This window comes from Oryx dammah, unplaced genomic scaffold (assembly GCF_014754425.2).
Source record: "Oryx dammah isolate SB20612 unplaced genomic scaffold, SCBI_Odam_1.1 HiC_scaffold_17, whole genome shotgun sequence".
Lineage (NCBI taxonomy): Eukaryota > Metazoa > Chordata > Mammalia > Artiodactyla > Bovidae > Oryx > Oryx dammah.
Window position 1 is genome coordinate 20,001,071 of NW_024070201.1, and position 13,726 is coordinate 20,014,796.

At 36.8% G+C, this 13,726-nt stretch overlaps 1 protein-coding gene across 1 annotated transcript in view; it reads right to left on the minus strand.

Moving 5' to 3' along the window:
- ARHGAP20 (Rho GTPase activating protein 20) overlaps window positions 1-13,726 on the minus strand; it is a 209,868-nt gene that overhangs the window by 171,826 nt on the left and 24,316 nt on the right. The window contains exon 2 of the mRNA XM_040257933.1: window positions 13,304-13,386. Within this exon, the coding sequence (XP_040113867.1) occupies window positions 13,304-13,386 (83 nt within the window). The remainder of the gene's footprint in view (window positions 1-13,303; window positions 13,387-13,726) is intronic.

The following is a 13,726-nucleotide window of genomic DNA, read 5'->3' on the forward strand; positions in this document are numbered from 1 at the left end:
TGGAAAAATTCTTAGAAAAGCATAACCTTCTAAAATTGAAACAGGAAGAAACAAAATACGAACAAATCAATCAGAGACACAGAAATTGAAACTGTTAAAAAAAACCTTCCAACAAATAAAAGCCCAGAATTAGATGGCTTCCCAGGTGAATTCTACCAGAAGTTGAGAGAAGAGCTAATACCTATCCTACTCAAACTCTTTCAGAAAACTGCAATGAAAGGAAAGTTCCCAAACTCATTCCATGTGGCCACCATCACTCTGATACCAAAACCAGACAAAAATGTCACAAAAAGGAAAATTACAGGTCAATATCACTGATGAGCACAGATGCAAAAAGTCCTCAACAAGCTTCTAGCAAACAGAATCCAACAACACATTAAAAACATCATACATCATCATCAAGTAGGCTTTATCCCAGGGATGCAAGGATTATTCAATTTACACAGATTAATCACTTTGATATACCATATTAACAAATTAAATATAAAAATCATATGATCATCTCAACAGATGCAGAGAAAGCATTTGACAAAATTCAACACTCATTTATGATAAAAACTCTCCACAAAGTAGGCATAGAAGGAACATACCTCAACATAATAAAGGCCATATATGACAAACACACAGAAAATATTATTCTCAATAGTGAAAAACTGAAAGTATTTCCTCTAAAATCAGAAACAAGACAAGGGTGCCTACGCTCACCACTATTTTATTCAACACAGTTTTGGAAGTCCTAGCTGAGCAATCAAGAAGAAAAAGAAATAAAAGGAATTCAGATTGGAAAAGAAATAAAAGTCTCACTTTCAGATGACATCATTCTTTAAACAGAAAATGTTCAAGATGCCACCAGAAAATTACTAGCACTAACCAATGAATATAGTACAGTTGCAGGATATAAAATATACAGAAATCCCTTGCAATCCTATATACTAACAATGAAAAATAAGAAAGAGAAATTAAGGAAAGAACCCCATTCACCATTGCAACAACAAGAATAAAACACTTAGGAGTAAGTTTACCTAAACTGTGGGAAATTCTGAAAGAGATGGAAATACCAGACCACCTGACCTGCCTCTTGAGAAACCTGTATGCAGGTCAGGAAGCAACAGTTAGAACTGGACACAGAACAACAGACTGGTTCCAAATAGGAAAAGGAGTACGTCAAGGCTGTATATTGTCACCCTGCCTATTTAACTTATAGGCAGAGTATATCATGAGAAACGCTGGACTGGAAGAAACACAAACTGGAATCAAGATTGCTGGGAGAAACATCAATAACCTCAGATATGCAGATGATATCACCCTTATGGCAGAAAGTGAAGAAGAATTAAAAAGCCTCTTGATGAGAATGAAAGAGGAGAGTGAAAAAGTTGGTTTAAAGCTCAACATTCAGAAAACGAAGATCATGGCATCTGGTCCCATCACTTCATGGGAAATAGATGGGGAAACAGTGGAAACAGTGGCTGACTTTATTTTTTGGGCTCCCAAATCATTGCAGATGATGATTGCAGCTATGAAATTAAAAGATGCTTACTCCTTTGAAGGAAAGTTATGACCAACCTAGATAGCATATTATAAAGCAGAGACATTACTTTGTCAACAAAGGTCTATCTAGTTAAGGCTATGGTTTTTCCAGTGGTCATGTATGGATGTGAGAGTTGGACTATAAAGAAAGGTGAGTGCCTAAGAATAGAAGCTTTTGAACTGTGGTGTTGGAGAAGACTCTTGAGAGTCCCTTGGATTACAACGATATCCAACCAGTCCATCCTAAAGGAAATCAGTCCTGAATATTAATTGGAAGGACTGATGCTAAAGCTGAAACTTTAGCAGGTGAAACTTTAGCTGAATCTTTAGCCAATACTTTGGCCACCTGATGCAAAGAGCTGACTCATTGGAAAAGACTCTGATGCTGGGAAAGATTGAGGGCAGGAGGAGAAGGGGACGACAGAGGATGAGATGGTTGGATGGCATCACCAACTCAATGGACGTGGGTTTTGGTGGAGTTGGTGATGGACAGGGAGGCCTGGTGTGCTGCAGTTCATGGGGTCACAATGAGTCGGACACAACTGAGCGACTGAACTGAACTGAAAGAGACAAAATACTTGTATGCGGGAAACTGTAAGACACTCATAAAAGAAATTAAAGATGACACAAACAGATAGATATACCAGGTTCCTGGATTAGAAGAATCAATATTGTGAAAATTACAGTACTACCCAAAGCAATCTATAGATTCAATGCAATCTCTATCTAACTACCAATCGTATTTTTCACAGAACTAGAACAAACAATTTCACAATTTGTATGGAAACACAAAAGACCCCAAATAACTAAAGCAATCTAGAGAAAGAATAGAACTGGAGGAATCAACCTTTCTGAATTCAGACTATATTACAAAGCTACCGTCATCAAGACAGTATGGTATTGGTACAAGAACAGAAATATAGATCAATGGGACAAGACAGAAAGCTGAGAGATAATCGTATGCTCCAATAAACACCCTGTCTTTGATAAAGGTGGCAAAAATATACACGGAGAAAAGACAGTCTCTTCAAATAAGTGGTGCTGGGAAAATTGGGCATCTATGTGTAAAAGAATGAAATTAGAATGCTTCCTAACACCATACACAAAAGTTATCTCAAAATGGATTAAGGACCTAAATGTAAGACAACAAACTATAAATCTCTTAGAGGAAAACAGGCAGAACACTCTTTGACATAAATCACAGGAAGATCCTCTATAACCCACTTCCTAGAATAATGGAAATAAAAACAAAGATAAATAAATTGGACCTAATTAAACTTAAAAGAACTAAAGAGCCTCTTGATGAAAGTGAAAGAGGAGAGTGAAAAAGTTGGCTTAAAGCTCAACATTCATAAAACTAAGATCATGGCATCTGGTCCCATCACTTCATGGCAAATAGATGGGGAAACACTGGACGCAGTGGCTGACTTTATTTTTCTGGGGTCCAAAATCACTGCAGATGGTGACTTGCAGCCGTGAAATTAAAAGACGCTTACTCCTTGGAAGGAAAGTTATGACCAACTTAGAGAGCATGTTAAAAAGCAGAGACATTACTTTGCCAACAAAGGTCCATCTAGCCAAGGCTATGGTTTTTCCAGTGGTCATGTATGGATGTGAGAGTTGGACTATAAGAAAGCTGAGCGCTGAAGAATTGAAGCTTTTGAACTGTGGTGTTGGAGAAGACTCTTGAGAGTCCCTTGAACTGCAATGAGATCCAAACAGTCCATCCTAAAGGAGATTAGTTCTGGGATTTCATTGGAAGGACTGATGTTGAAGGTGAAACTCCAGTACTTCGGCCACCTGATGCAAAGAGCTGACTCATGTGAAAAGCCCCTGATGCTGGGAAAGATTGAGGGCAGAAAGAGAAGGGGACGACAAAGGATTATATGGTTGGATGGCATCACCGACTCAATGGACATGGGTTTGGGTAAACTCTGGGAGTTGGTGATGGACAGGGAGGCCTGGCGTGCTGAGGTTCATGGGGTTGCAAAGAGTTGGACACAACTGAGCGACTGAACTGAATTGAAACTTAAAAGCTTTTGCACAATGAAGCAAATTATAAGCAAAGTAAATAACAACCCTCAGAATGGGAGGAAATAATAGCAAATTAAACAACTGACAAAGGATTAATCTCAAAAATATACAAGCAGCTCATGAAGCTCGATACCAAAAAAAAACAAACAGCAACATCAAAAAGTGGGCAGAAGACCTAAAAAGATATTTCTCCAAAGAAGACATAAAGATGACTAACAAACACATGACAAGATTCTCAACACCACTACTAGAGAAATACAAATCAAAACCACAATGAGGTATCATCTCACACTGGTCAGAATGGCCATCATCAAAAAGTCTACAAACATAAATGCTGGAGAGGGTGTAGAGAATAGTGAACCCTCTTGCACTATTGGTGGGAATGCAAATCGATAGAGTCATTATAGAGAACCGTATGCTGCTAAGTTGTTTCAGTTGTGTCTGACTGTGCAACCTCATAGACAGCAGCCCACCAGGCTCCCCTGCCCCTGGGATCCTCCAGGCAAGAATACTGGAGTGGGTTGCCATTTCCTTCTCCAAGAGAGAAGAGAACAGTATAGGTAATCCTTAAAAAAAAAAAACAAAAAAAAAAAAACTATGAATAAAACCATCATATGATCCAGCAATCCCACTACTAGGAAACCGTAATTGAAAAGACACATGCACCCCAGTGTTCATTGCAGCACTATTTACAATAGCTTGTGTGTGAAAACAACCTAGATGTCCATCAGCAGATAAGTGGATAAAGAATTGTGGTACATATACACAATGGAATATTACTCAGCCATAAGAAGGAATGCATTTGACTCAGTTCTAATGAGGTGGATGAACCTAGATCTTATTATACAGAGTGAAATAACTCAAAAGAGAAAGACAAATATTGTATATTATTGGAACCATATATTATTGGAATGCATATATATATATATATATATATATGGAATCTAGAAAGATGGTACTGATGTACCTATCCCAGGGCAGCAATGGTGAGGAAGACATTGAGAACAGACTTTGGACACATGGGGGAAAGGAGAGGGTGGAGTGAACTGACAGAGTGGCATTGAAACATATACCATACCATATGATAAGATAGTCAGTAGAAATTTACTGCATGACATAGGGAGCTCAAATCTGGTGCTCTGTGATAATCCAGAGGGTAGGATGGGGTGGGAGGTGGGAGGGAGGTTCAAGAGGGAGGCGACATACATATACCTATGGGTGATTCAAGCTGATATACAACATAAACCAATACAATATTGTAAAGTGATCATCCTCCAATTAAAAACCAATAAATTAAAAAATTAAGGTGCAATGGCTGTTAAGTGAAAGAATTCCAATAAATCCTCTGTGAGTTATTGCTAAACTTTGGATAAAAACTTTATCACCTGTAAGTCATTAATTATTAAAATAACACCATAATTAGAAAACAGTAGAAATAGTAACATTATACTGGAAAAGCAAAATCAAATATAAGTTTAAAGAAATATGAAGTGCTATGATGGATCTATGTCAAGAAATATACAATGCTAATAAATAAAACACTCAATATCTTTGCTATCTATCCTCACAATGTATATTAATATTTTATAGATTTATTCTCATGAAGTTACATGCAAAGAGATTGTAAAGATTCTTTTTAGGTAGTAGTAATTTCGTTGCATAAAATTTTACTTGAAGTAGGTATGTGCTCAGAATAGACTTTAGAAATTTTCCTTGTTTTCTGGGTATGAATCATGGAAAAGCAAAATTCCTGTCATGAAAATTTGAGTTATTTTTAACATCTGTGAAAAGAGAAGTGATCTATTTTATGAAGCAATTCACTATAAAGTTTCTTTAAAATAGCAAATTCATCAATAATTAGTAAAATCTGATTGATAAAACTTTTCAAGAGTGTACATTATATAAAGGACAAATTCAAAGGCTTTCTTGAATAGTTACTATAACAGGATTTGATCTTTTAAAAAGAATGCAAGACTTGAAAAATGCAAAGAACTAATTTATCTATATTAAACTGAGAATTTAAACATTATAGAAAGTAAATACAAATTTAAATTACACTTGCATAGACAAAGGTTTAGAAGTACATACAAACGATTAATTTGGGCTTCCCGTTTTCTATCAGCACAACCTTACAATGTTTGACTTTAAAATTGCAGAGGAAGGTAAACTTCCAAACTCATTCTATGAGGCCACCATCATCCTACTACCAAAACCTAACAAAGATGCCACACAAAAAAGAAAACTACAGGCCAATATCACTGATGAATATAGATGCAAAAATCCTTAACAAAATTCTAGCAATCAGAATCCAACAACACATTAAAAAGATCATACACCATGACCGAGTGGGCTTTATCCCAGGGATGCAAGGATTCTTCAATATCCGCAAATCAATCAATGTAATACACCACATTAACAAATTGAAAAATAAAAGCCATATGATTATCTCAATAGATGCAGAGAAAGCCTTTGACAAAATTCAACATCCATTTATGATAAAAACTCTCCAGAAAGCAGGAATAGAAGGAACATACCTCAACATAATAAAAGCTATAAATGACAAACCCACAGCAAACATTATCCTCAATGGTGAAAAACTGAAAGCATTTCCCCTAATGTCAGGAACAAGATAAGGGTGCCCACTTTCACTGTTACTATTCAACATAGTTTTGGAAGTTTTGGCCACAGCAATCAGAGCAGAAAAAGAAATAAAAGGAATCCAAATTGGAAAAGAAGAAGTAAAACTCTCACTGTTTGCAGATGACATGATCCTCTACATAGAAAACCCTAAAGACTCCACCAGAAAATTACTAGAGCTCATCAATGAATATAGTAAAGTTGCAGGATATAAAATCAACACACAGAAATCCCTTACATTCCTATACACTAATAATGAGAAAATAGAAAGAGAAATTAAGGAAACAATTCCATTCACCATTGCAACGATAAGAATAAAATACGTAGGAATATATCTACCTAAAGAAACTAAAGACCTATATATAGAAAACTATAAAACACTGGTGAAAGAAATCAAAGAGGACACTAATAGATGGAGAAATATACCATGTTCATGGATTGGAAGAATCAATATAGTGAAAATAGGTATACTACCCAAAGCAATTTATACATTCAATGCAATCCCTATCAAGCTACCAATGGTATTTTTCACAGAACTAGAACAAATAATTTCACAATTTGTATGGAAATACAAAAAACCTCGAATAGCCAAAGCAATCTTGAGAAAGAAGAATGGAACTGGAGGAATCCACCTGCCTGACTTCAAGCTCTACTACAAAGCCACAGTCATCAAGACAGTATGGTACTGGCACAAAGACAGAAATATAGATCAATGCAACAAAATAAAAAGCCCAGAGATAAATCCATGCACCTATGGACACCTCATCTTTGATAAAGGAGGCAAGAATATACAATGGAGAAAAGACAATCTCTTTAACAAGTGGTGCTGGGAAAACTGGTCAACCACTTGTAAAATAATGAAACTAACACTTTCTAACACCAAACACAAAAATAAACTCAAAATGGATTAAAGATCTAAATGTAAGACCAGAAAATATAAAACTCCTATAGGTGAACATAGGCAAAACACTCTCCGACATAAATCACAGCAGGATCCTCTATGACCCACCTCCCAGAATATTGGAAATAAAAGCAAAAATAAACAAATGGGACCTAATTAAAATTAAAAGCTTCTTCACAACAAAGGAAACTATAAGCAAGGTGAAAAGACAGCCTTCAGAATGGGAGAAAATAATAGCAAATGAAGCAACTGACAAAGAATTAACCTCAAAAATATACAAGCAACTCCTGCAGCTCAATTCCAGAAAAATAAACAACCCAATCAAAAAATGGGCCAAAGAAGTAAACAGACATTTCTCCAAAGAAGACATACAGATGGCTAACAAACACATGAAAAGATGCTCAACATCACTCATTATCAGAGAAATGCAAATCAAAACCACAATGAGGTACCACTTCATGCCAGTCAGAATGGCTGCGATCCAAAAGTCTACAAGCAATAAATGCTGGAGAGGGTGTGGAGAAAAGGGAACCCTCTTACACTGTTGGTGGGAATGCATACTAGTACAGACACTATGGAGAACAGTGTGGAGATTCCTTAAAAAACTGCAAATAGAACTGCCTTATGACCCAGGAATCCCACTACTGGGCATACACACCAAGGAAACCAGAGTTGAAAAAGACACATGTACCCCAATGTTCATCACAGCACTGTTTATAATAGCCAGGACATGGAAGCAACCTAGATATCCACTGGCAGATGAATGGATAAGAAAGCTGTGGTACATATACACAGTGAAGTATTACTCAGCCATTAAAAAGAACACATTTGAATCCGTTCTAATGAGGTGGATGAAACTGGAGCCTATTATACAGAGTGAAGTAAGCCAGAAAGAAAAACACCAATACAGTATACTAACACATATATATGGAATTTAGAAAGATGGTAACGATAACCCTGTATGCAAGCCAGCAAAAGAGACACAGATGTATAGAACAGTCTTTTGGACTCTGTGGGAGAGGGAGAGGAAGGGATGATTTGGAAGAATGGCATTGAAACATGTATAATATCATATAAGAAATGAATTGCCAGTCCAGGTTCGATGCAGGATACAGGATGCTTGGGGCTGGTGCACTGGGATGACCCAGAGGGATGGTACGGGGAGGGAGGAGGGAGGCGGGTTCAGGATGGGGAACATGTGTACACCTGTGGTGGATTCATGTTGATGTACGGAAAAACCAATACAAAATTGTAAAGTAAAAAAAAAAAATAAAAGGAATAAATAAATAAAAATTACATGCAAAAATAAATAAATAAATAAATAAATGAAGTGAATGTCACTCAGTCCTGTCTGACTCCTTGCGACCCCATGGACTATACAGTCCATGGAATTCTCCTGGCCAGATTATTGGAGTGGGTAGCCTTTCCCTTCTCCAGGAGATCTTCTCAACTCAGGTTCAAACCCAGGTCTCCCACATTGCAGGTGGATTCTTTAACAGCTGAGCCACAAGGGAAGCCCAAGAATACTGGAGTGGGTAGCCTATGCCTTCTCCAGCGGATCTTCCCAACCCAGGAATTGAACCAGGGTCTCCTGCATTACAGGTGGATTCTTTACCAACTGAGTTATTCCTGAGGGTAAACACAATTAATCATTTGTATGTACTTCTATCCAGGGCAGCAATGGTGATGCAGAAATTGAGAACAGACTTTGGACACATGGTGGGGAGAGGGTGGAGTGAACTGAGAGAGTTACATGCATACTGCTGTATATTCTCACCCTGGGTTAGAGGGTAGGTGTGCCACTATTTGATCCTGATTTAAAGCTAAACCTTCTCTGATATAAATAAGGGATATCTTTAATTGAAAAGCCTAGCACATGTCCATTGCAGGAACTTCCGACAAAAATTTTCCCTGAAACTGTTTATTTTTTAAAAAGTGGTTAAATAAAGCTATTTTTACAAATATAGCAGAATTAAAGACAATTTCTGCCTTCTCTCTCTACCTCCCCTAAAAAACAATTTCTCTTGAATTTTATAGATAATCAAGGTCAAACTGTGAAGACACTACCATTCTCTATTTAATCCACCACTAATGCAAAGATGAAAGTGAAAGTGAAAAGTCTCTCAGTCGTGTCCAACTCTTTGTGACCCCATGGACTATACAGTCTATGGAATTCTCCAGGTCAGAATACTGGAGTGGGTAGCCTTTCCCTTCTCCATGGGATCTTCCCAACCCAAGGATCGAACCCATGTCTCCCGCATTGCAGGCAGATTCTTTACCAACTGAGCCACAAGAGAAGCCCAAGAATACTGGAGTGGGTAGCCTATCCCTTTTCCAGGGGATCTTCCTGACCCAGGAATCCAGCCATGGTCTCCTGCACTACAGGTGGATTCTTTACCAACTGAGCTATCAGAGAAGCCCCAATCCAAAGATACAACATTGCAAATAATCCAAAAGCCATTTTTATATGGCACAAAAGTGTATTTCTATACTATTCATTGGCAGAATATCTTCATAAGTAAATTTTGATTAGGCATCTATTTAAAGTAATTTACATTTTCTGATCAACCCAATGACTAAAGAATGTGTCATCTGGGGGCAGCCAGGGATGCTGCTTGAGTCTGACAACTTGCTGAGTACTAAGAGGAGACTGGGGCTTCCTTGGTAGCTCACACAGTAAAGGATCTGTCTGTAATGTGGGAGACCTGAGTCTGATGCCTCAGTTGGGAAGATTCCCTGGAGAAGGGAATGGCTACCCACTCCAGTATTCCTGCCTGGAGAATTCCATGGACAGAGGAGACTGGTGGGCTACAGTCCACGGGGTCAGAAAGAGTCAGACAGGATTGAGCAACTAATTAAAAAAAAAAAAAAAAGAGGAGACTGAGCTAAGTATTTTGAAAGTTTCACTTGTTGGGATTTAGCTATATAATTTATTTTGGACCATCTAAAAAATGCCATGCCATTCTTCAATATAGGCAAATCAAACAATGTGATACACCATATTAACAAATTGAAAGATTAAAAACCATACAATAATCTCAATAGATGCAGGAAAAGCCTTTGACAAAATTTAGCACTCATTTCTGATTTAAACTCTTCAAAAAATGGGCAGAGAAGGAACCTACTTCAACATATATGGTAAGCCCACAGCAATCATTATTCTCAATGGTGAAAAACTGAAAGCATTACCCTTAAGATCAGGAAAAATACAAGGGGGTCCACTCTCACCACTATTATTCAACATAATTTTGGAAGTCCTAGCTCCAGCAATCAGAGAAGAAAAAGAAATGAAGGAATCCAGATCAGAAAAGAAGAGGTAAAGCTCTGTTTACAGATGATATGATAAAATACATAGAAAACCCTACAGATACTACCAGAAACTTACTAGAGCTAATCAGTGAATTTAGCAGAGTCACAGAATATAAAATCACCACACAGAAATCACTTGCATTCCTATATAATAACAATGAAAAATCAGAAAGAAATTAAGGAATCAATCCCATTCACCATTTTAACAAAAAGAATAAAACATCTAGGAATAAACCTACTTAAGGGACAAAAGAACTGTATACAGAAAATTATAAGACACTGATGAAAGAAATCAAAGATGACATAAACAAATGGAGAGATAGTCCACACTCCTGGGTACGAAGAATCAATATTGTGAAAGTGATTATACTACCAAATGCAATCTAGAGATTCAATGTGATCCCTACCAAATTACCAATGGCATTTTTCACAGAACTAGAACAAAAAAATTGCACAATTCATATGGAAACACAAAAGACCCCAAAGAGCCAAAGCAGTCTTGAGAAAGAACGGAGCTGGAGGAATCAACCTTCCTGACTTCAGATTGTGTTACAAAGCTACAGTCTTCAAGACAGTAAGGCACTGGCACAAAAACAGAAATATAGACCAAAGGAACAAGACAGAAAGCCCAGAAATAAATCCATATACCTATGGGTACCTTGTTTTTGACAAAGGAGCCAAAAATATAGAATAGGGCAAAGATAGCCTCTTCAATAAGTGGTGCTGGGGAAACTGGACAGTTACACGTAAAAGAATGGAATTAGAACACTTCCTAAGACCATTCACAAAGATAAGCTCAAAATGGAAGACCAAATGGTCAAATGTAAGACCAGAAACTTTAAAACTTAGAGGAAAGTATAGGCAGAACACTCAATGACATAAATCAAAGCAAGATCCTCTACGACCCATCTCCTAGAGTAACAGAAAAAAAAGCAAAAGTAAACAAGTGGGACCTAATTAAACTTAACAGCTTTTGCACAGCAAAGAAAACTATAAACGAAGTGAAAAGACAACCCTCAGAATGAGAGAAAATAACTGACAAAGGATTAATTTCCAAAATATACAAGCAGCTCATACAACTCAATACCAGGAAAACAAACGACCCAATCAAAAAGTGGGAAAAAGACCTAAACAGACAGTTCTCCAAAGAAGACATACAGATGGTTAACAAACACATGAAAAGATACTCAACATCACTCATTACTAGAGAAATGCAAATCAAAACTACAATGATATATCACCTCACACAGGTCAGAATGACCATCATCAAAAAGCCTACAAACAATAAATGCTGGAGAGGGTGCGGAGAAAAGGGAACATTCTTGCACTGTTGGGGGGAATGTAAACTGATACAGCCACCATGGAAGATGGTATGGAGATTCCTTAAAAAACTAGGAATAAAAGTACCCTATTATCCAAAGAAATCCCACTCTAAGGTATATACCCTGAGGAAAGCAAAACTGAAAGGCACATGTAACCCAATGTTCATTTGAGCACTATTTACAATAGCTAGAAGATGAAAGCAACCTAGATGTCCATCAACAGATGAATGGATAAAGAGCATAAGTGGTACATATACACAAAGAAATATTACTCAGCCATAAAAAGGAACACATTTGAGTCAGTTCTACTGAGGTAGGTGAACCTAGAGCCTATTATACAGAGTAAAGTAAGTCAGAAAGAGAAAGATAAATATCATATACTAACAAATATATATGGAATCTAGAAAGATAGTACTGATGAATTTATTTGCAAGGCAGCAGTGGAGAAACAGACCTAGAGAACAGACTTATGGACATAGGGAGAGGGGAGGAGAGGGTGAGATGTATGGAGAGAGTAACATGGAAACTTACATTACCATATGTAAAACAGATAGACAATGGGAATTTGCTGTATGTCTCAGGTAACTCAAACAGGGGCTCTGTATCAAGTAGAGGGGTGGGATGGGGAGGGAGATGGGAGGGAGGTTTGAGAGAGAGGGGACATATGTACACCTATGGCTGATTCATGTTGAGGTTTGACAGAAAAAAACAAAATTCTGTAAAGCAACTATCCTTCAATTAAAAATAAATAAATTTTAAAAAATGAAAAAAATGCCATGCCTTCATATAGATTTCATGTTAAATCAGTACACCATTCATAGAAATATCAGATATATCCTCACCTTTAAAAATGTGGTAAGGACCACACCTTACATAAAAGGATTCACGTATTAGTGGAAAAGAATTGTTGGATTCCTTTGAACATAAAAAGGCTCTGAGTTAAAATGCCATTAAAAATTATTGAATAAATTAGTGACTGAGAAGCCATCCAATTAGAACTAGTATTTAGCTTTAATAGGCGAAATGGTCATTTCAATAGACATTTAGCCTGTTTTCCACTTCAAATTTGACTAATTAATCACTAATTACTCTAACCAATAATGTCTAAAAGCAATCAGCACTCAATCTTTTATTAATCTTAATCTATCTTTATTCATATCTAAAGTTGCTAAAAATCTGCCTTTTACCTTTGCATGGGGATCATTTTATGATAAAAAGTAAGCAAAAGTTTGTGCATAACCAAACGTGCATAGTGGTTAAAATAACTCATCTTTAGTATTCTGATTTCTAATTGTTTCCAAAAATAAAACTTTTACAATATGTGGAACATGCATGTTTGTGTACCACTGGATGTAAGATTTACTTTTGAATCAATTTTAAAGCAAAAGATCACCAGCTCTCAAAAGGCTTTACATTTCTCATAAATAATAGGTCTTAATAAATAAACTCAGAACAGAAGTCATGTTTTCTCTTATTTAACAGAGAATTCTGGTCTTGATAAAAAGCAAACAAACCACACACATAATAGAAATGCAGCAGATCCCAAATGAGTAGTACAAAACTTCCCACTTACTTGGTACTGGGCCGCTTTTGCAGGGCTTTATCCAGGATAAGAGATGGAGCACTCCTCCTCCTTTCTGCTAATGTTTTCATTTTCTGTTGAGGGGAAAAAACACACAAGGAAGATCATGTGGCTTATAAAGCTGATAAATAACAACTTCCAATCCAACTCAGCAAATTTTGTATGCCTATGCCTGCCTATCAAGAAGTGAGCAATCTTATTATGGAAATAAAATGACAACATCTAAACTAAGATAGTAAGTGTCAAAAAGTGGTATGGGCAGTTAAGTATTTCTTATGGTCAGAAAATAAGGAGATTAAATATTGCCTAGAGTATTTGAGAAAACCGCATCACAACCATTATCATCAATTGCAGTTTTATTGAGTTTTATTGCTTATTACATGCCAGGCCCCATGCCAAAGACAGAACTGGATT